The 18,647-nt window shown below is 43.4% G+C and overlaps 1 protein-coding gene across 1 annotated transcript in view; it reads right to left on the bottom strand.

The window, feature by feature from the left end:
• The window catches only part of LOC126199195 (ubinuclein-1), a 370,199-nt gene that overhangs the window by 306,697 nt on the left and 44,855 nt on the right, over positions 1–18,647 (bottom strand). Inside the window, exon 2 of the mRNA XM_049935975.1 lies at positions 6,422–6,541. Within this exon, the coding sequence (XP_049791932.1) occupies positions 6,422–6,541 (120 nt within the window). The remainder of the gene's footprint in view (positions 1–6,421; positions 6,542–18,647) is intronic.

The following is an 18,647-nucleotide window of genomic DNA, read 5'->3' as shown; positions in this document are numbered from 1 at the left end:
ATAAATTATGAGACAAAACTGCTGGCCAATGATTACCTTCAGGAGGTAAATGTGCAGACCAGCGTACACACACACACACACACACACACACACACACACACACACACAAATAGTAGAAGGGGCACACTATCAGTTTTCAGAATTAGTAGTTCCTTTGTTGGAGAAGACAAAGGGAATGTGTTGAAGGTTTAAAACGAAGGGCTGGTCACTCAGACCCCAGGATAAGAGGGATCCATCTGTGGCGAGGACAAAGGTAGATAATGACGCAGAATGGATTTTTACTCTGCAACGGAGTGTGTGTCGATTTGATACTTCCTGGCAGATTAAAATTGTATGCTCGACTGGGACTTTTGATCTGGGACCTGTGGCTGGAAACAGACTCTCGGGCTGTAGCAATATCCTTTCTTCTAGAAATGCTAGTTCTGCAAGACATGCATGAGAACTTCTGTGAAGTATAGAAGGTAGGTGATGAAATAGTGGTGGAAGTAAAGCTGCCAGAACAGGTTGTGAATTGTGCTTGAATAGCTTGATCAGTAGAGCACTTGCCAGTGGACAACAAAGGTTTCAGGTTACAGTTCCTGTACAACATGCAGTTTTAATCTGCCAGCGAGTTTCGATGTATACCCTCGTCCTCACCACTGGTGGGCGAGTCTTGCCTTGGGAGTCTGCGTGTCCTCCCTGAAGAGGGGTCACATGGTCACCTTGAAGGTAACAGTGATTCAATGTTTGAGAGTACACGAAAACCAAAGCAGTCTGATTGCAAATTTGTTTATTCAGTTCAACAGCCCATTTCAACTTATGATAATCATCAGATTGCCCAAAAAAAGTGCATATTTGTGAGTAAGAGCACTACAAAATGTTACAACTGTATAAGTAGTAGTGTTTATTTACATGATTTAGAAGCATCTAAATAACACACCATCTCCTTAAACTTAGTCAAAGGAGCAATTAAAATTTATAGCCGTGATTGGCATCAGCTGTAGCACGAACAGCCTAGGGGACTTGGCTGCTAGGTGTTACCAACTGCAAGCAGAGTTTACAATAGCATGTTACGAAGCCAGATAAGAGATATACAGCCAAAACAGGAAGAGTTAAAAATATGATTAAAAAAAAGAGCTAGAGCATAAAAATGGGTCCACAGTAAAATATAAATTAAAATCATAAATGTCAGCTCTCAAATGTGTGTTTACAGCTTACATACCACATAACAAAAGTAACAGAAAACTGCAAGCTGAGACACGAAACAAGACAAAATGCACAATTAGCTTATCGAAACAGAGCCAAGAAGATGTGCATCCTGCAAACGAGACATGAGCTGTGTGGAGCAAAGGACAGAAAACAAACGGACTGTCAGAATATCAAGACATACAACAACTACAAAAGCTTGTCATGTGCTGGAAAATAGGTGTTTGATAATTCATTTTTTCATTCAGAATTTTAGTGGGATGAGTGTCTCTCTTTAACATTCCACTACATATCCCTCTCTGCTCCTAACAAATGAATAATTAGTTACTAAAGTTAGGTAGTTGGATTATTTTACTTCTATATGTGCACAATTTGCCTCCTGAATGTAAATACACATCAAGAATTCTGTCTCATAATTTATTATTTTTCTCCACTGAGTTTTTCTTTGGGCAGCCATCCCCGAGTGACACAGATAAAGTTATTTCTAGTTTGTTATTCAACACTGTTATGAAAAGGCTGGTTACCACACATCCTTCAAATATGAGGGCTGTCCCCCAAGTACTCTAACACAGAAAGAAAACACAAAACACTGGGAAAAACATCTTTATTTCTCTACATAGTCTCCTTTCAGCTCATTACTTTTTCTCAGTGATGTTCAACAGCTTTGACACCCTGTTTATAGTGAGAACAGTCTAGCTCTGTAAAGTAGTCATCAACTGCAGAATCCGCTTCTTAATTTTTGACATATCATTCAACACTATGTCATTTCTTCCAGTTTAGAAAAAGAAAATAGGCAGAAGGGGGTTAAATGTGGCAAACAGAGTGCATGAGGAAACAATTTGAACTTAAATGCATTGATTTCCCACGGCGATAATAGATGTGTGAACTGATGCACTGCCATGATAAGATTTCCTTTTTTGCTAAATGCGGCCTTTTTGCTTCATTTCATCACCCAAGTGCTGCAGGAAGTTCGCATAATACTCTGCTTTTCTTTTTTGATGACTGTCAATGACAATTATCTTAGACAAATCACAAAAAAACTGGCGCCATGACCTTGCCTGCAGATGGAATTGCCTTAATCTTCTTTGGAGTCTATTCTCCCCTCCCAGCCCACTGTTTTGGCTGTTCCTTTGTCTCAGAAGTGAAGTGATATACCCATGTTTCAACCATGGTTACGAAACAACATAAAACTTTGTTTTATTGCAGTAAAACATCACCAAACACCCAAACAAGATGCTGTTTCTGTTCCACTGTGAGTAAAAGTGGGACCCATCTTGCATACAGTTTTCTCATGTCCAAAGCATTACACAGCATGTTTTGAAATGCCTAGCTAGCACACTTTCAGTCAATCACCATTTTGTTGATTTTCTTCACAATTTCTGGCATGGTCGCCTCATTTGGTCAACCACTGTGATATTTGTCTTAACAGCTTGTGAGGCTTCACAAACTCTGTTGTAAACTAAGGAGCAGACTTTGCCAGAGAAGAGACCTCAGCTATAATATTAGTTGGACAAAGATATTTCAAAATAAAGTATTGTATCACATAATGACCAGTTTTATACACGTTTAGAAAACTTAAACTTTATATGATTGGTACCTACTACCATTGTTATTTGTCCAAAACAACAACTGCTACACTGCCGCAAAAAATGGCAAAACCAGAAAATGATGAAATTTGGGAGTATATTCGTCTTGGTAAAATAGAGTGAGCAACATCGCAAGAGCACAGGTTAATGCAAGCACGAGATAAGCCATATCAAATGTGGAATGCTGGTACTTTAACAACCAGTGTAACCACCAGAATGTTGAAAGCAAGCATGCAAACGTACATGCATTGTGTTGTACAGGTGCCAGATGTCAGTTTCTGGGATGGAGTTACGTGCTTGTTGCACTTGGCTGGCCAGTGTTGTTTGTGGATGATGCTGGAGTTTTTGTCCGATAGTGTCTCACCTTTGCTCAACTGGAGACAGATCTGCTAATCAAGCAGGCCAATGCAATATGTCAACAGTCTGTAGGCATGTTGGGTTACAACAGCAGTATGAGGGTGAATGTTATCATGTTGGGAAACACCCCTGGAATGGTTTTCATGGTTGGTGGCACAATAGGTCGAATCAGTGGATTGATGTACAAATTTTCAGTCAAGGTGCGTGGAATAAGCACGAGAGTGCTCCTGCTGTCATATGAAATAGCACCGCAGACAATAAGTCCCGGTGTAGGTCCAGTCTGTCAGCATGCAGATAGGTTGGCTGCAGGCCCTCAACTTGTCTCCTCTTAACACATGTTAATCACTAGCACCACGGAGAACCAGCTTTCATCAGAAAACACAACAGACCTCCACAATGCTCTCCAATGAGCTCTCATTTGATACCACAGTAGTTGCAAATGGAGGTGGTTTTGGGTCAGTGGAATGCATGCTACAAGGCTATCTCAGAGCTGTCCCTGAAGTAATTATTTGTAGTAGTTTGTTGTGTCACTGTGGTGCCAACCAGTGCTCAAATTGCTGATACAGATGTAGTATGATGCACCAGAGCCATACGCCAAACACAGCGGTCTCTCGACAGTGCCATGTGGCTGTCCGGAGTGCAGTCATCTTGCAACAGTACATTCTCATGACCACCACTGCCAGCAATCATGTACAGTGGGTATATTCCTTCCAAGACTTTCTGCAGTATCTAAGAAGAAAATTCCAGCTTCTTGTCGTCCTATCACATGATCTCATTCAAACTATGCGAGGTTTTGATAATGGCATCTTTGTCACCTTAAAGGCATTCTTGATTAATATCAACTCATCAGGTCCAATCTCTGAGGTAACTAATGCTCATGACTGTTACAGTGTGTATTTAAAGCAAACCTGATTTGCATCCTCATAATGGCACTACTAGCGCCACCGGTATGCGATTGGCATGAAATCTGAATAGACATCATCTTTCAGTTGTACAAACAAGCCTACAAACTCTCGTTTAAGTCGCACGACTCCTTTTTGGTGTCACAATCCCCCCCAATCTGTGTATATGTAGTGTAATTTTGGGGCAGGTGCTGAGTGGTATGTATAAAGTCTATCTCTATGTAATTTTATGGTTTAGAACCCTCAAAAAATGAATCAAAGTACATTTTAAGGCCTCTCACTTGCTTAAGAAAGCAGTCGTGGGGGTTGGGGGAGGGGGCGCAGGCACAATTAATGCAACTTGGGGGAGAGGACAGCAAAAGGAAGAAAGGAAAAATACATTTTAAAAAAATTGAAGGAAGCCCAACAGCTGAGTAGACTGGTGTATACATGAAGCTCAAATAGAGCCAAAAGAAAAATCCTGAATGGCCTACAAACACCTCACCCTATTAATAACCAATTAATCTGCTACGTCGAATCCTGTAACATCTCCCTCTAGAATGAGGGGTGTTGATTGCTATGTATAACGTTGACCTGTAAATAATTTTATAATTTATGTATCACTGACAATTGATATACGAGGGTGAGTCAAATGAAAACCTTAAATTTGTAATAACAAATAGAAATTTCACGCCGTTATCCTGTAAGTTGGTAAGCGCGCTACAAACACTGTGCAGAATGGCCCGTAGGTGGCAGCATAGTGCAGACGCACGCATACCATCGCAGTATCAGTATAAAGATGGCCGCCCCACTTGCGACTTGCACTAGGGAAGAACAGCGTTCTGTTATTCGCTTTTTGCATAATGAAGGTGTGAAATATATTGAAATTCATCGACGAATGAAAGTTCAGTACGGTGATACATGTTTGTCACAGCAGCAAGTCTATAAATGGAGTAGGAAGTTAGCAAATGGTGTAACTTCAGTGGAAGATGTTCCTTGTACAGGTCAGGCACAACGAGTTGTGACTCCACAGTTGCAGCAGTTGAAGCCATAGTGAAGGAAAACCGCCGAGTGACACTGAATGACATTGCAGCATGTATACAGATTAGTCATGGGTCAGCACACGACATTGTGCATGATATGCTCCAGTTTCACGAAGTGTCTGCAAGATGGGTGCCACGGCAGCTGACTCCTGAAATGAGATAACAACGTGTTGATGCTTGTGAAGAACTTTTTCGGTGCTTTGAACGAGAAGCGTGATGGCTTACTTGCAAGAATCGTTACTGGGGACGAAACCTGGGTTCACTTCCACCAACCGGAAATGAAGAGAGTGAGCAAGGAATGGTGCCATTCCTCATCACCAAAACCAAAGAAGTTTCGAAGAGAACCATCAGCAGGGAAGGATATGCTGACACTCTTTTGGGATGAAAAAGGCGTCATTTTGGATCATTACATGCCTAGAGGGCCACTGTCACCAGTGCATAATACACAGGTCTCCTAAAAAATCATCTATGGCCTGCAATCAAATCAAAGCGACATGGATTGCTGTCAGCAAGTGTCCTTTTGCAGCATGACAATGCAAGCCCCCACAGTGCCCGTACAACAGTTGCAACAATCACAGACATGCATTTTGAGTGTCTTTCTCATCCACACCATACTCACCAGACCTTGCCCCAAGTGATTTCCATGTGTTTGGACCACTCAAAGACGCAATGGGAGGAAAGAAGTTCTGTTCTGATGAAGAGGTACGCCACGCGGTGCATGAGTGTTTGCACGGACTACCAAAAGAATTTTTTTCTAAAGGAATTTATGCACTTTGTAAGTGCTGGAGGACTTGCATTGAGGTTGGGGGAGATTATGTTGAAAAGTGATACATCTTTGTACCACTTCTGCACAATAAATAATCTTTTTTTAAAAAAAAAATTATTTAAGGTTTTCATTTGACTCACCCTCATAATATGCATTTATGGTGGTAATTGTGGAATTGATTTTGTATAGTGTTTTATTTAGTGAAGTGCCACCCCAACCTGTTTCTTTCTTAATGATTTACTCTTATGAAATGTATTTTTCCCAAATTTTTGAACTTTTAAGAATGGGGAATTCGTTACTTTGTGTACAAAACAGGTGTCTGAATCACACTTATTAGCCAGCAAGATAGTCACTAAAACCTACATTTGTTTTTCCACATTGCTGAAACTTGACTAAAACGTTTTTCTATCGGTTCCAGAAACTGTCTTATAATATTTGTGTACTATCTCATTAAGTAAATTTGTCATCCATTTCATTACCTAGTAAATGTATCCAAAACATTTTTTGAAATATTATATGGTTCTGAAGAGTGCACATCTGCTTAGATATCTATATTTAATTGTACATTCCAATATTACATATATTAATGTGAAAGTAACTTACATATTTTTCTTCATACTTTCTTGCCAACTGTTTCAGTTCTTCCTCGTCATCGTCATTATCAGGAAATGGACTAGTTCCATTCACCTGATAGTCAGATTTAAGTTTCGTCTTCCTTTTCTTCTACAAAACAAATAACAAAGAAAATTTAATCCTTTGAGGAGGAAAAAAACAGTATAGCCTAATGAACATATATTGTGTATTAATATCAGTGTAAGCTATGACAATTGGTTAATTGTACCAAAAGGAAATTTCACTCAAGAAAACTATAAAATTATGAAATATAATTGCTGGATAGTACTTCTGTACAGACAGTGAGATTTCAGTACAGCTGATAGGCATGTAACAAAAATGTACACTATCATAGCTTTTGGAACTATTAGTTCCTTCATCAGTGAGGTGATAAAGATAGGTTAGGGAAGGGTGAAAAGGACAAGCTCGAACCATAAGATAGACAAGTTATTTGTTGTGAAGACTTTTCTTCCCTCATTGTCACAACAGGTGGGTCTTCCCCATCCTCAGGTCTGATAACTTGCCCTTCCCTTTTTACCCTTCGTTAACTTATCCCTCCCTTCTCTGTGAGAAACGAACTACTAGTTTGTTTATTTTTATAAAAGTGTATCAACATGTATGAAAAATTGGTCACATTAACAAGTACTATAAAGCAGTTGTGGATCATAATCTAAAGCTATGAGGGGGAAAACTTTAAATGTGTACTCTATTTACAAATATCTTTATAAATTGTACCCAGTCACTTACTATTACAAAGATATCCAACATGTAAAAATAAAATTAAACTCTCTCCAATACATTCCCAAGACAGTAAACATTTCAAAATTTCTCAGAATCACATATCAAAACATTATCAGGTACATAAGAATTTGTTGAAGTATTAAAATATCCATTTCACAAATACATATGTGATTATTCCAAGACTGCCGAGACCTCAGGATAATGGATACTTCCTGGTAACTTTGAGCCACACGGTCTCTCTCTCTCTCACTCACTCACTCACACTATACTGACGAAACTCTTAAATGGTAATATATTTAGGAGTTTTCAACTTACATGATGATACGTGATGATGATTTCACTTGCAATCTGTGGAAGAGTTTCCCCAAGTGAACTTCCCTGATTTCCAAACAAGTTCTAGCATTTTTCCCCTGATGAATTTAGAGATCTCAAGGCTAAGTTGACAATCTGCCTTTGCAGCTACCGAACGAGAAACAATAGTGCAAACGAGGAAATATCTTTAAAAAAAAAAAAAAGAAGAAGAAGAAGAAGAAGAAGAAGAAGAAGTTTCCTGATGGGAGCAAAAATCTTAAGCATTAACATTAACATCTTTTGTAATGAACTGTTTCTAGATGGAGAAAGCAACCCAAATGGTATGTGTATTTCATTAAGACCACTGATGTTATTTTATTTCAATAAAACGAAATATATTTGGTGACAAAAATTGGCATTTCCTTGGAGTTGCATGACAAATTTAAAATATCTTCACTGATTCCAGAAATAGCCTCAGAAAAAAAATGTAGGCCTCTTGAAAGAAGTGTATATGGTGGGGAAGAATTGTGTAAACCAACACTGTATGTGACTGCCAATAAAATATTGGTTCTACTATTTCATTATTGTCGGTTATTTTTCCACTGTGTTATACCCATTATTTTACAGGTATTTTGTGATTTTTCTTTCAAGAAATATATGAGCACATAGCGTGCAAATCAACAGCAACTGACTATTTTCTTCTTATTGTCCATACTTTCTAAAAACAAAATGTCTATAAAACACCACATTGTACAACATATTTGTGGCGAGACAGTCGCAATTCCTAAAATCCATAACCCATGGCCTCTGGCCTGCTGGGAAGCATCGCAGTCCTGGGTCCATGAATAAACCATGAAAATTCACTGCATTATGCCACACACAAACAGACCCGGCCTGCAGGCAGATTGATGAGACTATATTCAATTGGCAAGCCCGATCCACTACAGATACCAGCAGAAGTGGCCTGCAGTTTTGGCCCATTGTGGAAATCCAACCGTGTCGCCAGCTAGTCATAAGCCACAGAAAGCATGTTGATGAAATAAGTCCATGGTGATCAATCAATGCAAAAGATAACTTTTTCAAATACTCTGAGATTCAATATAATGAGGATAGGTAGCAACTCACCATAAAGATGATTGCGGAGCTGCAGACAGGCACACAGAAAAGACAATCACACTCTCACAACTAAATATCCAGCCATAGCTTTTGTCAGAAAACAAGGGCGTGCGCGCAAAGACGCGCGCACACACACATTCACACGTCACTCAGACACAACCAATGCCCACATGAGCCAAGTCTCTGGCCAATGCATCTACAAGTATCTGAGAATCAGATCCAAACAAGCCAACCCTCATACCTCCCCAACTCCTGTAGGCAGCTGTTAGATTAGTGGCAAGAAGTGGTGGCAGCACTAACTTCAAGCTGAAGGGGAGAAGCAGTAGCAATGAGAGAGTAGGAAAGCGGCGCATGTACTCAGCTGCGCCCAGTCAACGACTATGCACGAAGCCTCACAGAGCTATACCGATTAAAGAAGAATACAACACATCACAAAGTCCACTGTGTATCATTGCGTAACTTCTGGAAGATTAATTATGTTTCTCTTGAAGGCCCATTCCATTGCAGAGTTAAACTACACTCCTGGAAATTGAAATAAGAACACCGTGAATTCATTGTCCCAGGAAGGGGAAACTTTATTGACACATTCCTGGGGTCAGATACATCACATGATTACACTGACAGAACCACAGGCACATAGACACAGGCAACAGAGCATGCACAATGTCGGCACTAGTACAGTGTATATCCACCTTTCGCAGCAATGCAGGCTGCTATTCTCCCATGGAGACGATCGTAGAGATGCTGGATGTAGTCCTGTGGAACGGCTTGCCATGCCATTTCCACCTGGCGCCTCAGTTGGACCAGCGTTCGTGCTGGACGTGCAGACCGCGTGAGACGACGCTTCATCCAGTCCCTAACATGCTCAATGGGGGACAGATCCGGAGATCGTGCTGGCCAGGGTAGTTGACTTACACCTTCTAGAGCACGTTGGGTGGCACGGGATACATGCGGACGTGCATTGTCCTGTTGGAACAGCAAGTTCCCTTGCCGGTCTAGGAATGGTAGAACGATGGGTTCGATGACGGTTTGGATGTACCGTGCACTATTCAGTGTCCCCTCGACGATCACCAGTGGTGTACGGCCAGTGTAGGAGATCGCTCCCCACACCATGATGCCGGGTGTTGGCCCTGTGTGCCTCGGTCGTATGCAGTCCTGATTGTGGCGCTCACCTGCACGGCACCAAACACGCATACGACCATCATTGGCACCAAGGCAGAAGCGACTCTGATCGCTGAAGACGACACGTCTCCATTTGTCCCTCCATTCACGCCTGTCGCGACACCACTGGAGGCGGGCTGCACGATGTTGGGGCGTGAGCGGAAGACTGCCTAACGGTGTGCGGGACCGTAGCCCAGCTTCATGGAGACGGTTGCGAATGGTCCTCGCCGATACCCCAGGAGCAACAGTGTCCCTAATTTGCTGGGAAGTGGCGGTGCGGTCCCCTACGGCACTGCGTAGGATCCTACGGTCTTGGCGTGCATCCGTGCGTCGCTGCGGTCCGGTCCCAGGTCGACGGGCACGTGCACCTTCCGCCGACCACTGGCGACAACATCGATGTACTGTGGAGACCTCACGCCCCACGTGTTGAGCAATTCCGCGGTACGTCCACCCGGCCTCCCACATGCCCACTATATGCCCTCGCTCAAAGTCCGTCAACTGCACATACGGTTCACGTCCACACTGTCGCGGCATGCTACCAGTGTTAAAGACTGCGATGGAGCTCCGTATGCCACGGCAAACTGGCTGACACTGACGGCGGCGGTGCACAAATGCTGCGCAGCTAGCGCCATTCGACGGCCAACACCGCGGTTCCTGGTGTGTCCGCTGTGCCGTGCGTGTGATCATTGCTTGTACAGCCCTCTCGCAGTGTCCGGAGCAAGTATGGTGGGTCTGACACACCGGTGTCAATGTGTTCTTTTTTCCATTTCCAGGAGTGTATTATACTGTTGCTGCTATATATAAAAAATAAAATAAAAAAATAAAAAAATTAAAAAAACATTCATGCATTCACAAGACACTACTCACACCCTAAGAAGCAGCAGTACTTTCAGCCAGAAAGGGAGGGGGGGAGAGGGGAGGGAGGAGAGGAGAGGGATAAGGGCAGGAAGTGCAAAATGGTAAAACAGGAATGGCTAGAGGAGAAATGCGAAGCTGCTTAAATATGCTTGGGTAAGATGGATGCCTCCTACAGGAAAATTAAAGAAACCTCAGGAGAACAGAAAATCGGCTGTATTAAAAGCTCAGGTGGCGAACCAGTACTAAGCAAAGAATAGAAGTCAAAGTATACAAGAGAAAGAGACCTGATGACAATGTTATAGGAAGATAAGATGAAGCAGATGAAGATGAGCCTCGAGAAGATTTCAATAGGAAATTGAAAATTCTGAATCAGGGAACCTCAGAACTACTGAAATATTTGAGAGAACAAACAATAACAAAATTATTCCATTAGGTATGGAAGATGGAAGATACAGACGAAATACCCTCCAACCTAGAGAACAACATAATTCTACATCCAAATAAGCCTGATGCTGACAAATGTGTAATTCTTTCCTTTGGTCCAATGGAAAGTTCCTGCCAGGCTCTAAGATACCCCTTATTTGCACCTAAGAGAGTATTTTACTTAATATCCAGTTTTGCTATTTCACATATGTGAAGTGAATGTATCAGCACTACAGTACATACGGAGTAAGGAACGAGCGAGCCATACGACAGTTTCAGAGGCAGTGGGATGAGGTGTCGATGCAGAAATCGCTCGTGACATCAGCGAAGAGACATGTAGGGAAAGTACATTTATTCTGACATGATTCAAGTAATTGTTGTAATTATTTGTTTTCAAAACTTGTCTTTTGCTACTCAGACATTGGGAGTAGCCTAGGGGTCATAAATACTATATTCCAGTGATTTTACAATGCCAGGAATTATTGATATTAATAAATATATGAACAACTTTGGCATAACTGAAGGTGTATGATCTTATATAAATTATACCAACTATGCTCAAGCTACAGACTGTGTGCCATAGTCAGCAGTCATTGATAGGATGCCTTATGATCTAGTCATGCGGTAGACCATGCTCTTGAACCATTAATAGTTAGCTTATAATCAGTGTGAACAACTTCATTTTACATCATTTCTTAAATAAATGCACCATAAAGGCATCCTGTGTAAAAATTATTTAAACATAAAACTACTTCCCACTTCATTATATTTTCAGAATCAGACGGCATTGGTATGGCTCTGAAAGTGGATATAAAACTATGAGAGTGTCTCCACATAACAGGAAAGGGGTGGGGTGTGAGAGGGCGAGCAAGGGGTGGGGGGAGCAAGGGGTGTGAGAGGGCGAGCAAGGGGTGGGGGGTGTGAGAGGGCGAGCAAGGGGTGGGGGGTGTGGGAGGGCGAGCAAGGGGTGGGGGGTGTGGGAGGGCGAGCAAGGGGTGGGGGGTGGGGGGGCGAGGAAGGGGGGGGCGAGGAAGGGGGGGCGAGAGGGCGAGTAAGGGGGGGGGAGTCGAGATGGCGAGTAAGGGGGGGGAGAGATGGCGAGTAAGGGGGGGGAGATGGCGAAAAAGGGGGGGAGGCGAGAGGGCGAGGAAGGGGGGAGGCGAGAGGGCGAGGAAGGGGGGGAGCCGAGAGGGCGAGGTAGGGGCGAGAGGGCGAGGTAGGGGGGGGAGAGGGCGAGGTAGGGGGGGAGAGGGCGAGGTAGGGGGGGGAGAGGGCGGGGAAGGGGGGGAGAGGGCGGGGAAGGGGGGGAGAGGGCGGGGAAGGGGGGGAGAGGGCGGGGAAGGGGGGGAGAGGGCGGGGAAGGGGGGGAGAGGGCGGGGAAGGGGGGGAGAGGGCGGGGAAGGGGGGGAGAGGGCGGGGAAGGGGGGGAGAGGGCGGGGAAGGGGGGGAGAGGGCGGGGAAGGGGGGGAGAGGGCGGGGAAGGGGGGGAGAGGGCGGGGAAGGGGGGGAGAGGGCGGGGAAGGGGGGGAGAGGGCGGGGAAGGGGGGGAGAGGGCGGGGAAGGGGGGGAGAGGGCGGGGAAGGGGGGGAGAGGGCGGGGAAGGGGGGGAGAGGGCGGGGAAGGGGGGGAGAGGGCGGGGAAGGGGGGGAGAGGGCGGGGAAGGGGGGGAGAGGGCGGGGAAGGGGGGGAGAGGGCGGGGAAGGGGGGGAGAGGGCGGGGAAGGGGGGGAGAGGGCGGGGAAGGGGGGAGAGGGCGGGGAAGGGGGGAGAGGGCGGGGAAGGGGGGAGAGGGCGGGGAAGGGGGGAGAGGGCGGGGAAGGGGGGAGAGGGCGGGGAAGGGGGGAGAGGGCGGGGAAGGGGGGAGAGGGCGGGGAAGGGGGGAGAGGGCGGGGAAGGGGGGAGAGGGCGGGGAAGGGGGGAGAGGGCGGGGAAGGGGGGAGAGGGCGGGGAAGGGGGGAGAGGGCGGGGAAGGGGGGAGAGGGCGGGGAAGGGGGGAGAGGGCGAGGAAGGGGGGAGAGGGCGAGGAAGGGGGGAGAGGGCGAGGAAGGGGGGAGAGGGCGAGGAAGGGGGGAGAGGGCGAGGAAGGGGGGAGAGGGCGAGGAAGGGGGGAGAGGGCGAGGAAGGGGGGAGAGGGCGAGGAAGGGGGGAGAGGGCGAGGAAGGGGGGAGAGGGCGAGGAAGGGGGGAGAGGGCGAGGAAGGGGGGAGAGGGCGAGGAAGGGGGGAGAGGGCGAGGAAGGGGGGAGAGGGCGAGGAAGGGGGGAGAGGGAGAGGGTGAGGAAGGGGAAGGTGGCAGAGGGTGAGAGAAGACACCAAATCAAAACTAAGATAGTGAGGGGGGACACTTCTCTAACACAACACGTACAGTGTAGTAAGGATATGGTAATGCAATAAGGTGTCCTAGGTTTACCTTAACTCAGAGATGACATCTGTGAGTTTTGGTGATGGGCTTAAGCCATTCTTACAGCAGACTAAGTTGTGGATGTACAATGGAGTCCTGATCAATTTAATGGATCCTGACCACTTTCCACCCTATGGTCCAGTAAAGGAATCTGCAGCCTGCACATTCACAGAACTATCTGAGCCTCGTGATTCAGACTTTCCATTCATCCCTGTATCAAACATTCACACATTGCTACAGATGGTGAGTTCCGCCTTCATCTTACAACTGAGACTGGCTGCCTTTAGCACTTGAGACAGTCACCAGAAATGAGACTCTTCCAGTCCAAGGCAATACACAATATTAATACCAACATCAACAACCATCTACAGTTGGCCACATCCCATGCTCTTCAAGGCATCTGGAGGGACCCCCTTCCACATCTAGGGTGACACCCTTCTCCTGTAAGCAACTGGATTTCTTTCCTTCATTGGTAGACATATCCAAAATGGGCTCCACCACACACCTAAGATTGGAGCTCCAACTACCTATAACCCCTACCCTCTGTTAATGTCCACATGCCACAGGCCAAGAGACTTCCACTGAAACAGGTCAAAAATTTCCGGATTTTTATCACCCAAAGGCAGCACCTGAAATCTGTTACTCAGACAAACTGTGGAGGTCTTTCAACTGGTTCCTGGAAAGTCTTTTGCTGCTGCCACACCTCAAAACAATCTCTCACTTTTGCTGATTTTCAGCACGATTGAGTTCAGGCCGCGAGTGTTAAGGTCGATATTGGTATCGCTGGAGATTGTGAGGTGCCGAGTGGCCCTCTGGCGACGAGGAGAGGAGGGTTGGAGAGTACCGAGCGAGAAGGACGGAACGGTGGAGTGTTGGGGTCCGGTTGGTCCAAATTGTGCATTAATAATTCTGGCACTCTATGGTAATGAACTGATGGTAAAACGGAGATGCTTGGGAATTCAACGCTGCTGTGGAACGATAAACTGTGGGCTCTGCAATTGTATGGGCCAATTTATGGCAAGCTGTGGCTGATGTCATCTGTGGTTGTTTTGCCATGGCAGATGAAGACAGCATGGGCCCAACCTGAACACACTGTGCTGTAGCATGTTTGCTCACAATAAGGATGTCATGATATTGGAGAAGAAAGCAGTGGAATATGGTACTTACATTAACCTTCAGTGACTTCTGCGGTGTTAGTTTACTTAACTGTGTGGAGATTGATCAGTAACTGTCACTTTTCAACGGAATTTACAATTGTATAAAAGTGTGGTCAATACCGGATGGGTGTTTTCATAAAGTTATTAGCCTATATTTCTTATTTGTGAGCATAATTTTCTGTTATCAGGATTACTCATTGGACAGTTTTGAAATTGTCAGTTCTACGCTGTAGTTCACAGGTTATAAATACTGGAATTTGGCAAATATTCTAACTGTGAGTTTTGGATATGTTTTTATATCTGCGTGTAAATGAAAGTGAATTTTCAAGTTTGTAAGGTACCTTTCTACCATTACAATTCTGTAATTTTTTATTTGCTAGTGACATTGTTTGCTAATGTTATTGGTTGAGAATTTATTACCCAATTAATCAAAGGAACAGTTATTTAACCAGCCTTTCTATGAAGTGTTAGGACTTGTTTTTCAGTGAACTATTATTAATAAATTACGTAAATCAGCCTTTCTATGAAGTGTTTTAAGACTTGTTGTTCAGTGAACTATTATTAATAAATTACGTTGTGTAAGCAGTTATTGAAAGCACCCATCTCCATTAGCCAATCAATCATGGTCAGTTGGGAATGGGCACTGATGTAACATTGGGAGACTAGAGGCTATTTGTTAAGTTGTGACAACGCTAATCCTGTTTTTTATTCTTGTTGAAGTGTCTAGTCACCCCTAAATTAAATACTAATTCCGCACACACTTTATAATGGATGAGATGCCAACCTTAGTGTAGGCGTGACAGGCCCTATCACAGTAGAGGACCAAATGGAGCACACATAGGATATGCTTGACATCCCTTGGATCCCCACGTCTCGCCGCTCCACAACGATGCCCACTTAGCAACAGCCTTAAGCTGTGTAACCGAAGCCAGCATCTCCTGGATGCTGCACGTGAAAGGTCTCCAATTCAGCTCACATCCAACACAATATTCACAGTCCCTATCCACACTGATGACAGTGGAAATCTACACTACACAAACATGTGAGAAATTTAAGATTAAATTACAAAATTGCACACACAGAAAGCTAAATGAGTAACTTTCTTCTACTTAAATGCTAGTAAGCCAACACACAAACAACCAATCTACTCTCCTGTCACTGCTTGACAGGAATTTGGTGCATGGCATTTGCGAGGCTGGCGATTCTATAGTTGCCCATTTCATACAAGTTCTTTTCCAGTTTCAAAACTGGGACAATCATGCTTTCCAACCACTCTATTAAAAATACGTCCTCATACCAGATACAATTGAAGACTGAAAGCTGTAACTAACAGTTAGATGCAGCATTCGACTGTGGGTACCATCAGGTCCCAACATTGTGTTTTGACCAAGAGACAGAGTTGAAGAGTGCGCATTTTCTGAAAGGAACAACGTATTGTTTCAGAAGTTCAGTAGTGAAGGGCCAGTTTTTATCCTAAACCCACCTTTTGTGTAGAGGGTAAGTTGTGGGATGCAGTTGCTTGAGCATAGTGTGACGCAAAATTTTCTATAATAACAGTAGGGTCAGTGTGAGTGTTGCCATCGAAGATGATATTGGAAATACGGTTGCTAGTCGGTGATTGAGACAATGCAATTTGACCTACACCAGTGAACAAGAGCTGTGGTTCCAGTAATTTGCATGAACAACCATGAAATTCAAAAGGTCACGGTGGCAAAGTTTCTAGGCCTTTGCCTGCAAGAAAATCTAAAATGGAGTTCTCACATATCTTTCTTAAACACAGTATTCTCTAACTAAACATATACAATCAGAATGGTGTCCATCAATGCAACTTGTGAAACTGGACAAACTGTGTTTCTTTTCCAGATTCATTTGCATTTAAAATATGGTGTTATATTTTGGAGTGATTCTCATCATGCTTTAAAAACAATCAGCAAGCAAAAAGGTATAATCAGTATACCTTACATTTACACTTTATAAATTGTGCCATTTGTCAGAAGTATAATGAAGAAGGAGAAAGTCTTTACCCCAACACTTATGTTGGTTAAAGAAAAATATTCGTGTATACCTTTCCAGCACAACTGGGTGTTCAAACGGTGCCTATCAATCAGATGCAGCCCTGTACAATAACCTGCCATGTAAATTCATTCCGAAAACATGTTGAATCTTTTTATCAAGGAATTGGTTTTTACAGAATAAGTGATCATATGAGTAACAAAATAACTGCTATGTTGTTATACTCTAAAACATTATCCAACATCTATCTTGCACTGAATGTATAAGAGATTTACTGGACTAATAAATAAGTAAATAAATATGATAACAATATATACCTTTCTCAACATTCTTTCTTCTAGTGTTTTACTAAGTAGAAGGCCCATGGGTGACACTTAAGAAGCTGGGGAGCCCACCTGTGATCTTTGATTGGCTTAGCGATTTCCCAAGCCCATCGTGGGGCTAGTTTTGGATGAGACATTCCCAAAGAAAAGGGAATTGTTGATTCTGCTGCTTTTATGACTGAAACTGTTCTGTCCTGCAATTAGTCAACAATATTCTCTTGCAGAGTAGTACTGGATGTCACTCAGCTTTCCTGAAGGTCCAGCATGGAGGACACTCAGTTGAGTAATTGTGTGAGAGGGTTATGACAATCAGGGAATGATCACTCTTGCAGATGTCGTCCCATACCCTCCACTGGATGGAGGGGAGGGAGCTGAGGGTATAGATCGAGAGATAAATGACTGTACTGTGATTTCATCTCAAATCCTACAGTTCAAGAGTGAATGTGTCATATCGCTATTTCAAAGTTTGCTGAAAAAATATATGTTGAAGTTCCACATGATATGTCTCCAAAACTACAATATTTTGATTTTCTGATAATTTGTTACACTGCTGCAGACGTCTCAAAGTGAGAGTATTTGTTTCCAATACATACTTCTTTCCCAATATTATGAAACATGATTAGAGTACATACAAACTTCTGAGAGTTTTTAATAAACTATAAAAACTTGTAGTTTCTTGCCAATTTCAAAATTATGTTTCCAAAATATGAACAGTCACAGGATGTTAACAGTCTTGAGAAATGATGAAGTGGAAGGAGTGCTAACTGTCAGCTATAACATTAATGCATGAAATTCTTAAACTGTCAAAATATCTGTACATAAGAGATGAAAAAATCCGAAATTTGTTGGTTATTTAGAAACTATCTTCTCCAAAACCACCATCCTAAGTGTTCTAAAAATTTCAAGGTACGTTACTCGATCAGTGTACTCAGGAAATGTACAATCAGAGTGAGGAATAACTTATCTGTACAAAATGTGAGAAATTTTTTAGACTGACTGACTTTCAAGGTCAAAAAAGCATGGACACTTAAATATTTAAACTGATTGCTGATTTTAAGTAAATGTCATGCAAAACTGGTATTTATGAGTCAAAATAATTACTTTACAACATTATAAGTGAGTCGGAAAACAAGTCAATTTTGTTTGAAAGCATTTTAGAACAAATTTTTTCTTTTTATGATATTATTCGCAAATCATCATCATCTTCTGTCTTGATTTTACACTTCTTGACTTTCCATATGGATTAAAATTGCTTACAGTGTAGCAATCAACACTGTACTGTTGAAAAGAGTTCACTTGTCTTTTTTATCTGCTTCTCATTGAACTTTTATAGCTGAGCTGAATTTACACACGGACAAAGATAATCCAATAAGAGCAGTACTTGGGAAGTGGGAACTGCACACTGATGTTTTGATGATGGCCATTTGAAAGCATAAGCAGGACCATGAGGTTAAAGGAAACTGTTCTACCTTGCAGCTCATGACGGACACTTGTATCTGACCCACCCACCATTGATGGTCATACACACAATAAATGAAGTGGCTCACAGCAAAGTCTTCTAACATATACTGTAGGCTCTGCACTTCACACACAACGACAGGCTGCATTTCATGGAGAACCATTTGTGGATTGCATGTGCCACGCCGGGATGCAACCCAGTAGTGACTTGATTGAATTCCTACCACAGGCTTCATAGCAGACCACTCTTCTCTCTTTTCTAAACAAAATTTCCTTAA

This window comes from Schistocerca nitens, chromosome 8 (genome assembly GCF_023898315.1).
Source record: "Schistocerca nitens isolate TAMUIC-IGC-003100 chromosome 8, iqSchNite1.1, whole genome shotgun sequence".
Classification (NCBI taxonomy): domain Eukaryota; kingdom Metazoa; phylum Arthropoda; class Insecta; order Orthoptera; family Acrididae; genus Schistocerca; species Schistocerca nitens.
Note: the sequence above shows the minus strand (reverse complement) of the source record. Positions and strands in the feature narration are given on the sequence as shown.